Below are 17,910 nucleotides of genomic sequence, written 5' to 3' on the forward strand. Positions count from 1 at the left end.
AAGTCTGTGACCTCTGGGCAGCGCTCCCAGTATAATGTTAACCTTACAGGCACCTCCTGTCGTAACAAGGGTCTGCAGCCTTCCCCTGCCTGGCAGCAGCAAAGGTCTGCTGCTCGATGTCCTAATTATAACTATTCTCATGCTCTGGGTCGGGAGTTCTGTATTACTTATGGTAAAATTTGCAATTTCTGTAAGAAATTCAATCACTTTGCAAAATGTTGCCATTCCCGTGCGACTCAATCCATCACAAGGATGAGTTTGCACCTGTTACAACATGAGCTTGTTGATAACGAAAGCCAAGATCTCAAGGAGCCATCCCCCGCTCAGCTCTCCTGAAACTGAAGATATCTGTTCAGCCATCCACTCCCCCCTCCCTTCCTCTAACGAGCAGCTTGACCCTGATGTAACCATGATTGGGAATAACAAGCCTGTGCAGTGGGATTCAAATGTCTGGTGTCATTCAGAGGGTGAGGGGGTCACTTGATCTGCAAAAGATCAAACAATCCATTTAGCATTAGAGAGCTTGTCATTCCCAGGGAATGCTCTTTGATTTCATGCCCACATTTTGTCGCTCAGTTCAGAGATGTGTTGGGGCTCACATAATGTTTGACCGTAACACCGTTCTGGTACAACACCGTCTGGTACAACACCGTTCTGGTACAACACCGTCTGGTACAACACCGTCTGGTACAACACCGTCTGGTACAACACCGTCTGGTACAATACCGTCTGGTACAACACTGATCTGGTACAACACTGTCTGGTACAACACCGTCTGGTACAACAGGGTTCTGGTACAACATCGTTCTGGTACAACACCGTTCTAGTACAACACCGTCTGGTACAACACCTTTCTAGTACAACACCGTCTGGTACAACACCGTTCTGGTACAACACCGTTCTGGTACAACACCGTTCTGGTACAAGACCGTTCTGGTACAACATCGTTCTGGTACAACATCGTTCTGGTACAACACGTTCTGGTACAACACCGTCTGGTACAACACCGTTCTAGTACAACACCGTCTGGTACAACACTGTTCTGGTACAACATCGTTCTGGTACAACACCGTTCTGGTACAACACCGTTCTACCGTTCTGGTACAACACCGTTCTGGTACAACACCGTTCTAGTACAACACCGTCTGGTACAACATCGTTCTGGTACAACACCGTTCTAGTACAACACCGTCTGGTACAACACCGTTCTGGTACAACACCGTTTCTCAATTTGCTTTCTTTTTGCAAGTTGTGAAGGAATTCCAAAGGTACACTTTACGGGGAAGGATTGTGAGGAATTGTAAATGTTTGGGCCAAGGTGGTGAATTAAGTGAAAGGATCCAATAAATTGTCAAGGGAAGCAGATAAAGAGATAGATCCATTCATCAGAATCTGCTGCTTCATCGTCAACCTTTCACTCTGCAGACAGCAACTCCATGCTGCAATCATTCTTTTGATATTCAACACTAGTTCACGCTCTGGGAAATGTATCATTCTTCCCATTCTGTGGCCTAGCATCCACATGCTTTCACACTTCCATTCTCCCGTTTAACATTACCTCCTCCTTGGGCTGCTGGTGATAACTTTAAATACAACTGTATGGATTCTATATTAAAACTTTGCTAATTAAGTTTGTAATGTTCCTGGGGAGGGGTGAGGTGGAAAGAATGGTTGAATTACGCTATATCTAATTCCTCAGTCATTTTCTGCAGCACCTTTATTATTGATATCATCAGTGGGTCATTCTTCTGAAGTCTGAAGAAGGGTCTTGACCTGAAACGTCACCCATTCCTTCTCCCCAGAGTTGCTGCCTGTCCCGCTGAGTTACTCCAGCATTTTGTGTCTATCTTCTGAAGTTAATGTCTGGTTTACTGGGTAATGTAACTGGGTTGAGTGGCATAGAGATGGAATCATCTCTAGTGTGATTCAGTCTGACTCACTCAGTTAACCATGATGAATGTTAACAGTGAAGGGAAGAGCAAGCAATGTAATAACTGCACAACCATGATAAACATACATCGTTCAAACGGTGAATTTGATCATGCACTTTTAACCCTCTTCTGAAAAGATTTATTTATTAAGTTGCTTAATAAAATGATTGAAAATCTTTTCGTGACTGCAAAACAGAAAAATGCACATGGTGAAAGTCTGAAATAAAAGCAGCAACGCAGGAAACACTCAGGGTTTGTGGAAAGAGAAAAAAATAACTATCCAGGCTGATGACCCCCTCAATATACAAGACTGAATCCTATAACCCTGTGATTATCGTGGTTCTAGTACAAACAGGAGAACAGCTGGGTGCTGACCCGTGAATCTGGTGGTCAGACTCACAGAGCAAAGTCGGTTTAACACAGCCATCAAAAAATCATATCATTTAGACTGGGAACTGAAGCCAGCAGCTGGGAAATGACATCATAATCAATTTATTTGTCCTCTGGTATAAATTATCAGCTCAAAATTCAATAAAGGATTTTGAAAAAACAATCATCGATCTTGTTTTTTGCTGAAGGCTGAATTACAGGCTGTTGCCTCATGGATCCAGCAGATAAGCTGCTGCAGACCTGACACCCCTTTGATTTCTACCAGACCTGTTGGCCAATCGTAGATTCCTACTGAATGCTCTTCCGCAGCTCAACCAGGGAGAGTGTTATGAACAGCTCCGATATTCACGTGATCAATTTTACAAAACATTATACTTGGTTACATTACCCAAAATGGTTTTTAAATGAATAAATTAACCCATTTAAATAAATGTAAATTACTTTATACATAGACTTCTCCTTCACAGTCATGCTTTTCCATTGAAATGAATAAGTTTGCTGACACAGCAGGTCAGGCAGCATCTCTGGAATAGTGACGTTTCAGGTCGGGACCCTTCTTCAGACTCCTTGTGGTGGGGGGGGGAAAGCTGGAAGAGAGGTGGACAAATTCTGGCAAGTGATAGGTAGATACAGGTGAGGAGGAGTTTTGATTGACAGATTGTAGCAACCTGTAGTGACACGGTGTGGAGGACACATACAACTTGGCTTGGTCAGGCCCACAGGCAACACCACCAACATCACTGGCCTTTATGGCCAAGTTAACACTCGACATTTATAACAACTTTAGACATGAATCTTTTTACTGAACTGGATGCTAAAAATGAATTGCTCTCCACCTCTACATGTAAAAATAAGGTACCATTGCACCATTACATAGTAGATGAAAGACAAATATTGTGGGATAAAGATGGGAGAGAATCAAATTGTGAATGGGGAGGAATGGGGACCAGGGATCTAGTCGGTCGTGACGGGCCAATGCCATCCATTTTCATTCCCCTTCTCATTCCCATCCTGACCTCTCTATCCTGGGTCTCCTCCATTTTCATTCCCCTTCTCATTCCCATCCTGACCTCTCTATCCTGGGTCTCCAAACTGGATGAACAACACCAATATTTCACGTCAGTAGCTAACAACCTAATGGTATGAACATTGAATTGTCAGAGTTGAGGTAACTAACCTACAAACATCCCCTCCCTCACTAATCTCCCTCTCCTCCCTGTGCCCCACCTGGTTGCGTACCCATTTATTTTTGCCCCCACTCTTCCCACCAATATTCCTTTCTCTAGCTTCACAATTGACACCTTTTGTCCATATCTTTTTGACTGGGTATCACTTTCACATTTCATGTCCGTTCCATTCATTCTGATTTGTCGTTTTTTATGCTTTTTCAGAAGCTTTCATACTCACCCACTCCAAAACAATAAATAAACTAATGGTTAAAGCCAGATCCTACAACTTAAACAAGAACGTTTTCTCCTGTACATGCATCCTGTAGCTGCACCATTCTACATGCGGACTGGGCTGTCGGTTTAAGCAACATCAGCTACTCAGTGAATAATGATGCACAACTCTCTTAACTAATTCTGAGTTTCAAGATCCTCCTATTCCTTCAGTGGGATACTAAGATATATGATACAAAACCATGTAGCTGGAATTAAATGTAGATGTTGCATGGTATTCCATAATGAACAGTTCTGGAGAAAGTGTGTTGATCTGTAATGACTTCATTGTTTTCTGCAGGATACAGGTGATGTACTATTGCTGCTGTCTAGCTGATGACTAATGATGTTGGGGAAAGTAGTGCAACTTGAAAAAAATGCCTTTCACGGTCATAAGGTCATAATTGATAGGATTAGAATCAGGCCATTCGGCCCATCAAGTCTACTACGCCATTCAATCATGGCTGATCTATCTTCCCCTCTTAACTCCATTCTCCACATCTACTCTATCCAAGCCTTACACTATTCTGTATGTTTCAATGAGGTCCCGCCTTATTCTTCTAAACTCCAGTGAGTGCAGGCACGGTGCCGACAAACGCTCATCATAGGTTAACCTATTCAATCCTGGGATCAATCTTGTAAACCTCCTCTGAACCCTCTTCAGAGCCAGTACATCCTTCCTCAGATATGGTGGCCAAAATTGCTCACAATATTCCAAACGCAGCCTTACCATGAGCCTCAACATTACTTCTCTGTTTTTGTGTAAAGCCCTCTTGTAATAAATGCTAGCATTGAGTTTGCTTTCTTTACTACTAATTCAACTTGCAGATTAACTTTTTGGGAATCTTGCACCAGCTCCCAAGTCCTTGGCAACTCCGATTTCTGGATTCTCTCCCCATTTAGTAAATAGTCTATGCCTTTATTCCAACGACCAAAATGCATGACTCCACTTTTGTTACATTATATTCCATCTGCCTCTTCTCTGCCCACTCTCCCAACCTGTCCAAATCCTTCTGCAGAGTCCCTGCTTTCTCTACATTACCTGCTCCTCAACCTATTGAAGCATCATTCACAAATCTGGCCACAAAGTCTTCAATCCCATCGACCAAATCATTAATATACATCGTGAAGAGTAGTGGCCCCAGCACCAATCGTTGCAGAACTCCACTAGTTACTTGCAGCTGACCAGACAAAGCTGCCACAGCCAGACATACAACACCAGTAGCTCTACTCAACAACCAGAAGTCTGTAGCCTCCTTTTGCTCTGGTATTTTATTTCATTCTTCACATGTTTAAATTATAATGTTTTATTCATAATTGTTTACTGTATATCGTGTTGTTATTTACGAGCAAAGCACCAAAGCAAATTCCTTGTATGTATACATACTTAGCTAATAAAATTAATTCAATTCAATTATTCAATTCAATTTGTCTTCTGCCATCCGGCCAACCTAGTTTCCGCTTTTCTGCTTTTCTCCCTCCTTGTATGGGAAGTGATAATCACAATTTTCCAATCTTCAGAAACCACTCCTAATTCCAGTGATTCTTGAAATATCACAACTAATGCCTCCACAATCTGTGAGGCCACCTCCTTCAGAACCCTGGGGTGCAGTCTGTAGATGGTTTATGCATGCAACCTATAATGTAGCTACCTCATCACCATTAACACGCCCCATCATATCAGTATAACTATGATCTCCTCTCCTTCCTTCCTCCCATTTTGTCCTGGTACGCCTGAAGGCTGGATGCAGCCAGTGCTGGGACGTGTGTGCCATGTGCTATAATAAATACTCTAGTAAAGGTTACAGTGCGTCAGACTAAGCTCCTTTACACAGTCCATCCGGACCACGTGACTTCTCCACCCTTAGACCTTTCAGTTTTTCTAGCACCTTCTCCTTAGTAATCGCCACTCCACACCCTGACTCTCTGGGACTGCAGGCACACTGCTGGTGTCTTTCAAGAATTCCAGTTATCACTTCTCTTGCATCATTCTCCATTGGCCCAATGTCCACTCTTGCCTCATTTTTACTCTTTATATATGTGTAAAAACTCTTGCTGTCCTCCTTTATATTATTGGCTAGCGTACATTTGTACTTCATCTTTTCACTCCGTATTGTCCTTTCAGTTACCTTTTGTTGTTCTTTAAAAACATCCCAATCCTCTGGTTTCCCACTAATATTTGCAATGTTATGCCATCTCTTTTACTTTTATGTTTCTTTCTCTTTGGAATGAAATGATCCAGCGCCGTCTGAATTATCCGCAGAAATTCCTGCCATTGCTGCTCTACTGTTATTCCTACTAAAGCCCCTTTCAAGTCAATCTTTTCCAGCTCCTCCCTCATGTCTCAGTCTTCCCCTTTGCACAGCTGTAACACCGACGTCCAATTTCACCTTCTCCCTTTCAAATTGTAGATTAAACCTTATCATATTGTGGTCACTACCTCCTAATGGCTCCTTTACCTCAAGTTCTCTTGTTAAATCTGGTTCATTGCACAACACTAAATCTAGAATGGCCTTATCCTGGTTGGCTCCACTACAAGTTGCTCTATGAAACTATTTTGGAGGCACTCTACAGTTCCAGAGTCAAATGTCCAATATACACAAAAGAATCTACGTACCCTAGCTAATGGAAGGAATGTTCAGAATCCCAATAATAGAGGGGAAGAAGCTGCTTCTGAGTCTTGTACCCTCCATAAGATCTGCCCAATGGGAGCAGCGAGAAGAAGAAATGACCTGGGTGGGACAAGTCTTTGATTATGTTGGCTGCTTTTCCAAGGCAGCTGGAAGTTTAGGTGGTGGAGAATCTGGTCTATGTGATGGACTGGACTACATCCATAACTCTGCAATTTGCAGGTGGGGGACCAGCATTCTGGCAGGCAGGTTTGCCACTGCTACACGGGTGGTTTTAAACTGAATAAGGGGGGTGGGGTGTCAAATGGAATAGTCGGGGATGGAGTTAAAGGGAAAGGGTTTCTTAAATGTGTGAGCAGAGAGACAGAGGGGTGTAAAATGAGGGTAGAAGAAATAGGTAGCAAGGTGAAAAGTAAAAGTGGCAGGCAGACAAAACCAGGGCAAAAATCAAAAAGAGACACTTTTCAACATAATAGTATAAGGGGTAAGAGTGTTGTAAAAACAAGCCTGAAGGTTTTGTGTCTCAATGCAAGGAGCATTCGTAATAAGGTGGATGAGTTGAATGTGCAGATAGCTATTAATGACTATGATATAGTTGGGATCACGGAGACATGGCTCCAGGGTGACCAAGGCTGGGAGCTGAACATCCAGGGATATTCAATATTCAGGAGGGATAGACAGAAAGGAAAAGGAGGTGGGGTAGCGTTACTGATTAGAGAGGAGATTAACGCAATAGGAAAGGAAGGACATTAGTTTGGAGGATGTGGAATCGGTATGGTTAGAGCTGCGAAACACTAAGGGGCAGAAAACGCTAGTGGGAGCAGGGGCGGAAAACCTGGGGGGGCCAGAGGGGACACGTCCCCCCCATGTTTTGAGAGGTGGGGGACATCACCCCCAAGTTTTTGTGACCCGATTTTAAAATATCCGCTTTCTGCGAGGCAGTTGGGATGGGACTGAGGATAGAGCGCGGCGATTGGAGGAGGGAGATGTGGCACAGACCTGCACCTCATCCACAGGCAGGATCGATCCCAGCCGGGTCTCCAGCGCTGTCCCGAGTGCCCCCCCCCTTCCCCCCCACGGGTGGCCAGAGAGGTCGGCAGTCAGACGCGAGCGGTGCCCCCAGGCCCACAGCCAGCGCAGAGAAACAACACTAAACCCAGCTCAACTCTGCCTGTCCCGCCAGGTGAACCTGCCTGGACTTGTGGGAAATATGGCCAGCACGGAGAAGCAGGGCTGGTATCCCATCAGTCCAGACAGGGCTGTAGTTAACCCAGCGAGACCGGCAGAGTTGAGCTGCATTTAGCGCTGGATTGAGCCTCCGAAGCCTCACGTGCGCGTGTGTGTGTGTGTGCGCAGGCGCGTGCAGCCGCCATCTAACAGTAGTAGTGGAGTTGGGGATGGCATCAAACAGGAAATTAGAAATGCGTGCAACAAAGGTAAAACAGTTATAATGGGTACACAAAAATGCTGGAGAAACTCAGCGGGTGCTGCAGCATCTATAGAGCGAAGGAAATAGGCAACGTTTCAGGCCAAAACCTTTCTTCAGCCTCATGGGGGGTGGGGGGGTGAGCGGTGAGAAGAAAGGAAAAAGGAGGAGGAGCCCGAAGGCTGAGGCATGGGAGGAGTCAGCAAGTGTACCTTCGATTTTCCAGCATCTGCAGTTGCTTCTTAAACAGTTATAATGGGTGACTTCAATCTACATATAGCTTGGGTGAATCAAATTGGCAGAGGTGCTGAGGAAGAGGATTTCTTGGAATGTATGCGGGATAGTTTTCTAAACCAACATGTAGAGGAACCAACAAGAGAGCAGGCTATTCTAGACTGGGTATTGAGTAATGAGGAAGGGTTAGTTAGCAGTCTTGTTGTGCGCGGCCCCTTGGGCAGGAGTGACCATAATATGGTTGAGTTCTTCATTAGGATGGAGAGTGACATAAGATAGGCTGCATCCCAGAGTACTTAAGGAAGTAGCCTCAGAAATAGTGGATGCATTAGTGATAATTTTTCAAAACACCTTAGATTCTGGAGTAGTTCCTGAGGATTGGAGGGTAGCAAACGTAACCCCACTTTTTAAAAAGGGAGGGAGAGAGAAAACGGGGAATTACAGACCAGTTAGTCTAACATCGGTAGTGGGGAAACTGCTAGAGTCAGTTATTAAAGATGGGATAGCAGCACATTTGGAAAGTGGTGAAATCATTGGATAAAATCAGCATGGATTTATGAAAGGTAAATCATGTCTGACGAATCTTATAGAATTTTTCGAGGATGTAACTAGTAGAGTGGATAAGGGAGAACCAGTGGATGTGTTATATCTGGACTTTCAGAAGGCTTTCGACAAGGTCCCACTTAAGAAATTAGTATACAAACTTAAAGCACATGGTATTGGGGGTTCAGTATTGATGTGGATAGAGAACTGGCTGGCAGACAGGAAGCAAAGAGTAGGAGTAAACGGGTTCTTTTCACAATGGCAGGCAGTGACTAGTGGGGTACCGCAAGGTTCAGTGCTGGGACCCCAGCTATTTACAATATATATTAATGATTTGGACGAGGGAATTGAAACAGAAGGTAGTTGAGGCCAGTTCATTGTCTATATTTAAGAGGGAGTTAGATGTGGCCCTTGTGGCTAAAGGGATCAGGGGGTATGTAGAGAAGGCAGGTAGAGGATACTGAGTTGGATGATCAGCCATGATCATATTGAATGGCGATGCAGGCTCGAAGGGCCGAATGGCCTACTCCTGCACCTATTTTCTATGTTTCTATTTCTTGAGGCCTTGAGCAGAGGTGTTCCCGAACCAAGCCGCGATGCGTCCCAGTGTGCTCTCTGTGGTTCACCTGTGGAAATTTGTAAGAGTCACTGGAGACATACCAAACATAGTCCACAACAAATCTTCACCATTTGAAGCTCTCCACCATTTCCATGTCACCACCTTTGGTGATGTGCTTCACTTTGCTGCTTCCCACAATGGGGACTGAATCAGCAAAACACTCAGATATCAGCAGAGATTTTGTGTACACTTTGGCTTAAATCCACAAAACCAAGAGCTGGAAATACAGCCATACAGGTCAAAAGAAGATGATTCTGCCCATGGAGTCATTGCTACCAGAGAGGTCCTTCACCCTCGGATTGTCCCCTTGAAACCCTACTTCTTCTGTCCTTTTTCCTTCCAACCCCCTTGTTGGAAATATTGAAAAAGTGTTTGAAATATATGCTCAATAAGAGTACATAAAACCAAATAACAATTACAGCACGGAAACAGGCCATCTCGGCCCTACAAGTCCGTGCCCAACAACTTTTTTCCCTTAGTCCCACCTGCCTGCACTCGTACCATAACCCTACATAAAGTACATAAATAAATAAAGGGGCTGTCCCACTTGGCGACCTAATCCGCGAGTTAAGAAGAGTGTCTTTGATCTTCAAGCTCGATGGCACTCGCCTAGAAAGCCTTGAGCTGGATCGATCGTCCACGTTGAAACCGCGAGCTGGATCGACCGACCGCACACACAAACACATCGCAAAGGCGGGGGCCAGGGGAGGTGGGGAGCGCTGTCTGCGCGATGAAGAGTAAAGTCAACGGCTGCCACAGTGTATGGTAAGTCCTTTAGAGAGTGCGGGGGGGAGGGGGGGGTAGAAGGGTAGAGAAGGGTGGGAGAAGGGTGGGAGAAGGGGAGAGGAGAGGGGAGAGGGGAGAGGGGGTGGGGAGGGAGAGGGGGGAGAGAGATGGGTGTGGAGGGAGAAGGGGGGGGGGGGAAGAAGGAGTGGAGACACTTTTAAGAAGTATAATAAAGTTTAGCGGGCATTTTACCTACCAGTCGGTTTTCCTTGGTTCTGAAAACTCCAATGAGCCAATCAAAATGCCTGGTCAGCGAAGGAGATTGCCTACGGCTGCCCTCGGCTGCCTGTAACTAAATAGCAACCCCACTCCACTGCATTACGAGTCAAAACGAACCATGCCGACCAAATGTTACTCGCAAAAAATCTTTCAACATGCTGAAAAATTTTCCACAACTTAGCTGAGGCCATGAGTATGCGGGAAGTTCCCTCGAGCATGAAGGAGAGTTCCAGTGACCTCATAGGACCACGTGTCGACCATGCTGCGAGTTTGAAGGTCGAAGACACTCTTCTATACTCGCAGATTAGGTCGCCCAAGTGGGACAGCCCCTTAAATTGCCTTTTGTTCATGCCCTTCCTAATTCAATGTCATTTATAATTAATGGTCTGTACATTGAAATGTTTGACCCACTGAAAACTTAGATGACACAAAAAAAGATACCATAAAAGACTCCAGTACATGGGGTGATCCTGGAACACAAGTTCAAACAACCTACGTCAAAGAGAGAATGGAGTTCTGGATCATTTGGTAGTTAATCCAGAGCCTAGGTACGTACAGCACAGAAACAGACCCATAGGCTTACCTTGTTTATACCAACCAAGTTGGCACACATTTGCATTCACTTGGCCCATATCCTTCTAAACCTTTCCTGTTCATTTATCTGACATAACATCTTTTAAAAGCCGTAATTGTATCCACTTCTAGCTTCCTATGGCAGCTTGATCCAAACACAGATTACCCCTATGTGTTCAAGAAGGAACTGCAGATGCTGGAAAATCGAAGGTACACAAAAATGCTGGAGAAATTCAGCAGGTGCAGCAGCATCTATGGAGCGAAGGAAATAGGTAACATTTCGGCCCAAAACTCTTCTTCAGATTACCCTATGACTGAAAAGGTTGCACCTGAGATCCCTCTTGAATCTTTGCACTCAGCGTAAGCCTACGCCTTATACTTTGAGAACCCTCTACCATGGAAAAAAGACAGTGAGCGTTAATTTTATCCTTGCCCTTCATGATCTTGTACACCTCAATAAGGTCACCTCTTAGCCTCTTAGGCTCCACAGAAAAAAGTCCCAGCCTATCAGCCTCTCCCTATAAATCAAGCCCACAAGTCTCTGTAACATCCTTTCCACACTACCATTCTTCTTACAATTGGGCAACCAGAACTCACCAACGACTCACCAACGTCATGATATCCCGACCTTTGTATTCAACACCCTTATTCAACACTCTCCAGGGCTCGACCATTTATTGTGCATGTCCGGCCCTGGTTTGACACAGCAAAGTTTAATATCTCGCACTTGTGAGAGTTAAAATCCATTTATCAATCCTTGGCCCACCTTCCCAATTCATCTGGATCATATTGTAAACTTAGACACCCTCCCCTACACAGTTCAACAACTAGCACCATTGCAGAAACTCTTCAATCAAACTGCCTTTGATGGCATCCACATGCTTCACATTCCTGCCAACCAAAGTGTTCATGTTTCCCAGACAACCCACCATGAACTTGTGATGCAAATCAAACTCAGGCACACACTGGGATGGGTTCCTGCGGCCAGTATCACTGGTAGACTCTGCCCACTTCACCGTGACCTCCAATACCTACATGGGTTGCAGAGGCAGCACCGAACCGCAGGCTACAATGCATCAATGTCCTCTGGTTCCAACCTTCTATTTAACTTTGTGACTCCACAGAAAGAAAACAGGTTTCTATAATTTTAAAAACCATAATTTCAATTGCCAAGAGGCAGATTAGTATTCTAATTTTAAATCAGAAAATGTCTGTACTTTGAGAGTCATTTATCACTTCAACCTTTATAACATGACACTTAATAATTCATCTGTTTTGTAACAGGAATTTGCATCAGTTGAGAAACGCAAGAACATTGTTTATAGCTCAGGACCAGGAACCCAGAGCGGCATTCACAGTTCTCCCAACCAACCCACATCAAGACCAACTGACTGGTCGTCCAACACACCAGCACTGGCCACATTCACAGCTTCACACTGCAGCCAGAGTACCAGCGTGCCAGAGTGCCAGAGAACCAGTGTACCAGTGTACCAGAGCACCAATGGGCCATGGCACCAGTGGGCCAGTGAACCAGAGTGCCAGTGTACCAGAGTGCCAGAGCACCAGTGTGCCAGTGGGCCAGAGAACCAGTGTGGCAGTGTGCCAGTGGGCCAGAGAGCCAGAGCACCATAGTGGCAGTGTGCCAGTGTACCAGAGTGCCAGAGAACCAGTGTGCCAGTGTACCAGAGTACCAGTGGCAGTACCAGTGTGGCAGAGAACCAGTGTGCCAGTGTACCAGAGTACCAGTGGCAGTACCAGTGTGGCAGAGGACCAGTGTGCCAGTGTGGCATAGTACCAGTGGGCAAGTGAAACAGAGCACCAGTGTACCAGGGCACCAATGGGCCATGGCACCAGTGGGCCAGTGAACCAGAGTGCCAGTGTACCAGAGTGCCAGTGTACCAGAGTGCCAGAGCACCAGTGGGCCAGAGCACCAGTGGGCCAGAGCAGCAGCGGGCCAGGGCACCAGTGTGCCAGTGTGCCAGTGGGCCAGAGCACCAGTGTGCCAGTGTACCAGAGTACCAGTGGCAGTACCAGTGTGGCAGAGGACCAGTGGGCCAGTGAACCAGAGCACCAGTGTACCAGAGCACCAATGGGCCATGGCACCAGTGGGCCAGTGAACCAGAGTGCCAGTGTACCAGAGTGCCAGAGCACCAGTGTGCCAGCGCAGCTACAGCCCAGGTACTGGCACACTCTCACGGTGCGACAGGCGAGAGACACAGGGGGCCAGTGTTGTCACTGGTGAGACTGGGCTCCACTGTTGCCACTGGCGGGGACACAGAGGGGCCAGTGTTTGACAGCCCATCACCAGCCCCTGAGGCCCTGCCCGTTGTCTCCACACCAGACTCACTGTCTGTCCCAGAGCTGCGGCCCCACAGACACCAATGTCCCCGTAACCTCCCCATTGGCCCCATTGCCCTCTCACTCTCCCACCTTCAATCTGATCGCCCACCGCAGCGGCCCCGCTAGAGCTAGAGCTCCCGCTCCCTCTCCCTCTCCCTCTCCCTCTCCCTCTCCCCCCGGTCATCACTCGCGGCCGGTCCCGGGATCCACACCGTTCACAGGCGAGGGGGCGAGGGGCGAGGGAGGGGCGAGGGAGGGAGGGAGGGAGGAGGGAGGGAGGGAGGGGGGAGGGAGGGAAGGAGGAAGGAGGGAGGGAGGGAGCGGCCGGGCTGCATCTGCATCAACCCGAGCCCCGGGATACCCACATCTAAACCCCACGCTCTTGATGTCACTATTCCAAATACATGCTAACGGTAAATGAAGATATTTCCCTCTTACCTCGCTCTGCCTGCGCGACACTAAACAAAATGTCCATCTGATCTGGGTCATTTATTTGGCAGCATTTAGCGTGTATATTTGCAATGACGCTCCCCGTGTACAATGTGTGGCCCCCCGGTGATGAAAAATGATGCAGCCGTAATACTCACACCACCAGCCGGGATATCATCCAGGACACCATGGCCACCGCCGCTCCCCGCTCCGCTCCCCGACACCGACACCGGCTCCTCCACAGCTTAACGTGGGACTGACGCAGCTCCCGCCTCGCTGCAACAAAATAAATAAATAAATAAATAAATCGTTCCTTTTCTCTCTCTCGCTCTGGCCTTGAATGACAAGTTAACCCAGAAGTAGCAGAGAGATGCCCGTCTGGTGCCAAGGCGCCGGGTAAAGGTCTAATCTCGGCAAGGGTCTGCCCACAAACCTCAAAGCACAAACAGTGGACGCGATGGACTCGCACACATTAAACACTATGTCGTCTATCATCATCTGTCTGCAACCGTCATCCTGTATCTGAAGATAGACACAGAGTGCTGGAGTAACTCAGCGGGTCAGGCAGCATCTGTGGAGAACATGGATAGGTGACGTTTCACAGAGTGCTGGAGTAACTCAGCGGGTCAGGCAGCATCTGTGGAGAACATGGATAGGTGACGTTTCACAGAGTGCTGGAGTAACTCAGCAGGTCAGGCAGCATCTATGGAGAACATGGATAGTTTTAGATTGTTCATGCGGTCACCATCTTCCTGCTTTAAACTATCAATCCACAAACTCCAATAAGGTACAATGTGACTTGTGGTTGACGGTAGAGCATTCACGTTGAAACTACAATTCCCCTAAAAGAAAGAGATTAGTTAAAACAAATGTAGGTCCCTTGCAGTCAGAAACAGGTGAGTTGATCATGGGGAACAAGGATATGGCGGACCAATTGAATAACTACTTTGGTTCCGTCTTCACTAAGGAACACATAAATAATTTGCCGGAAATAGCAGGGGACCGTGGGTCAAAGGAGTTGGAGGAATTGAGTGAAATCCAGGTTAGCCGGGAAGTGGTGTTGGGTAAATTGAATGGATTAAAGGCCAATAAATCCCCAGGGCCAGATAGGCTGCATCCCAGAGTACTTAAGGAAGTAGCTCCAGAAATAGTGGATGCATTAGTAATAATCTTTCAAAACTCTTTAGATTCTGGAGTAGTTCCTGAAGATTGGCGGGTAGCAAACGTAACCCCACTTTTTAAGAAGGGAGGGAGAGAGAAAATGGGGAATTACAGACCAGTTAGTCTAACATCGGTAGTGGGGAAACTGCTAGAGTCAGTTATTAAAGATGGGATAGCAGCACATTTGGAAAGTGGTGAAATCATTGGACAAAGTCAGCATGGATTTACAAAAGGTAAATCATGTCTGACGAATCTTATAGAATTTTTCGAGGATGTAACTAGTAGCGTGGATAGGGGAGAACCAGTGGATGTGGTGTATCTGGATTTCCAGAAGGCTTTCGACAAGGTCCCACATAAGAGATTAGTATACAAACTTAAAGCACAAGGCATTGGGGGTTCAGTATTGATGTGGATAGAGAACTGGCTGGCAAACAGGAAGCAAAGAGTAGGAGTAAACGGGTCCTTTTCACAATGGCAGGCAGTGACTAGTGGGGTACCGCAAGGCTCAGTGCTGGGACCCCAGCTATTTACAATATATATTAATGATCTGGATGAGGGAATTGAAGGCAATATCTCCAAGTTTGTGGATGACACTAAGCTGGGGGGCAGTGTTAGCTGTGAGGAGGATGCTAGGAGACTGCAAGGTGACTTGGATAGGCTGGGTGAGTGGGCAAATGTTTGGCAGATGCAGTATAATGTGGATAAATGTGAGGTTATCCATTTTGGTGGCAAAAACGGAAAGCAGACTATTATCTAAATGGTGGCCGATTGGGAAAGGGGGAGATGCAGCGAGACCTGGGTGTCATGGTACACCAGTCATTGAAGGTAGGCATGCAGGTGCAGCAGGCAGTAAAGAATGCGAATGGTATGTTAGCTTTCATTGCAAAAGGATTTGAGTATAGGAGCAGGGAGGTTCTACTGCAGTTGTACAGGGTCTTGGTGAGACCACACCTGGAGTATTGCGTACAGTTTTGGTCTCCAAATCTGAGGAAGGACATTATTGCCATAGAGGGAGTGCAGAGACGGTGCACCAGACTGATTCCTGGGATGTCAGGACTGTCTTATGAAGAAAGACTGGATAGACTTGGTTTATACTCTCTAGAATTTAGGAGATTGAGAGGGGATCTTATAGAAACTTACAAAATTCTTAAGGGGTTGGACAGGCTAGATGCAGGAAGATTGCTCCCGATGTTGGGGAAGTCCAGGACAAGGGGTCACAACTTAAGGATAAGAGGGAAATCCTTTAAAACCAAGATGAGAAGAACTTTTTTCACACAGAGAGTGGTGAATCTCTGGAACTCTCTGCCACAGAGGATAGTTGAGGCCAGTTCATTGGCTATATTTAAGAGGGAGTTAGATGTGGCCCTTGTGGCTAAGGGGATCAGGGGGTATGGAGAGAAGGCAGGTATGGGATACTGAGTTGGATGATCAGCCATGATCATATTGAATGGCGGTGCAGGCTCGAAGGGCCGAATGGCCTACTCCTGCACCTAATTTCTATGTTTCTATGTTTCTATGTTTACCCAAATCCAACGCCTTGCAATCCCTTATTGTTTCTCAGATGATTCTCACGCGTTTACATTGATTTTTTCCATCCGAAACGTCACCTATCCATGTTCTCCACAGATGCTGCCTGACCCGCTGAGTTACTCCAGCACTCTGTGAAACGTCACCTATCCATGTTCTCCACAGATGCTGCCTGACCCGCTGAGTTACTCCAGCACTTCGTGTCTTTAGTTTGGAGAATATACCTCAACAGGTAGCAGTCAAGTCCCCCACTTCCAAGTTAGATACTTGAGGTTCAGATCGCATTCTTGTGACAGGAGCACTTAACCTTGGCCAGTGAATCAGGGGAACACAGCCACATGGTCTTCAGCTGCGATCTTCATCCGACTCCTCGCAGCTGGACCAATAACATCCCATGGCACTCGGTGAAGATCCAGAGAAACTGGTGCCAATTTCTGGGCAATGTTAGTCCCTTACTCTAATCATTGATCTCATTACTAAACCATGGTTGTTGATGAAGCCCTGATATGTGCAGCTTGTCACTGCCTATCCTGACCTTAAATGATTGAAAGACATTGGGATCAATGGAAGCCATGAAAGATGCAACGGAAGTATAAACCTTTTCATATTCTATAAGCTTTGATAATTGTAGGTGTGCATTTATTGGACACATTGCTTGTCAATGTACATGGATTTCAAGAGCTCTATAAAATCCATCCATCATCTACTTCAAAAACATCATGGAAGATAGAAAGTAGCACAGGAATATGCCGTTTGGCCCACAATGTCCATGTGGAACATGATGCTAAAATAACCAACCTCATCTGTTTGCATGTGATCCACATCCCTCCATTCTCTACATATCCAGTGCCTTTCCAAATGCATGAAACACCACTAGTATATCTGTCTCAACCACCACCCCCAAGCAGCACGTTCCAGGCACTCACCACCATATGAGTAAAATAACCCTGCCCGCACATCTCTAAACTTGCCCTCTCACCTTACAGCTGTGCCCAATAGTCTGACATTTCCACCTTAGGACTATCTAACCACGTAACACTTGTTTTTATTTGATTCCACACTTCCTGTTGAGAAAGGTTTGGGTATCAGACGATGATTGGTCACATCTGATTATGCAATTGGAAAGTATCACTGATGGTAATTTAAAATGGTTCAACTGGCAAAAGACAGAAATGCAGATTGTAAGATAAAAATTAATCCTGTTCTTCAATGCTTCCTCGAGTAATTCACTCAGCACCTCTACTGAGTAACTACATTGGGATTACTTCAGCTTCTTGGTGTTCAGATCAGTATTTCTAGATCTTCTAAACACTTTATTTGGAACATTTCCATGTTGTTTGTGAAATGCTCCTTTCCTCATAAGGGCAGCTGCCACATTATAAATACCCAAGACGACTGGACAAGGAATGTATTCCCAGTCCACATTTGTGAAAGTTGATGTGAATAATTTATGAAGAACATCTGTCATTTCCAAATCCTCCATAATTCTGTAATTTCAATTTGTATTTTAAAAGACATCCATTGGCTATTGACAAATATCATTATAATAGTACATTCAGAAAGAAAGAAATTACTTACCTGTGATTCTGGAACGGAAAGGATGTGAAGGCCATGGAGAGGTACAAAGGAGGCTTACCTGGAGGGTCTCGACCCGAAACGTCAC

The 17,910-nt window shown here is 45.9% G+C and overlaps 1 protein-coding gene across 3 annotated transcripts in view; it reads right to left on the reverse strand.

The window, feature by feature from the left end:
• The window catches only part of LOC129701873 (receptor expression-enhancing protein 2-like), a 39,859-nt gene extending 25,747 nt beyond the window's left edge, over nt 1-14,112 (reverse strand). For 2 of the 3 annotated variants that reach the window (XM_055643366.1, XM_055643364.1), the window contains exon 1: nt 13,718-14,094. In XM_055643366.1, coding sequence (XP_055499341.1) covers nt 13,718-13,749 — 32 coding nt within the window. In that variant the 5' untranslated portion in view covers nt 13,750-14,094. Of the gene's footprint in view, nt 1-13,717 lie in introns of all 3 variants that reach the window. The other variant, XM_055643365.1, reaches the window with a different exon arrangement.
• Nucleotides 14,113-17,910: the final 3,798 nt, after the last annotated feature.

The sequence above is a fragment of the Leucoraja erinacea genome, chromosome 11, assembly GCF_028641065.1.
Source record: "Leucoraja erinacea ecotype New England chromosome 11, Leri_hhj_1, whole genome shotgun sequence".
Lineage (NCBI taxonomy): Eukaryota > Metazoa > Chordata > Chondrichthyes > Rajiformes > Rajidae > Leucoraja > Leucoraja erinaceus.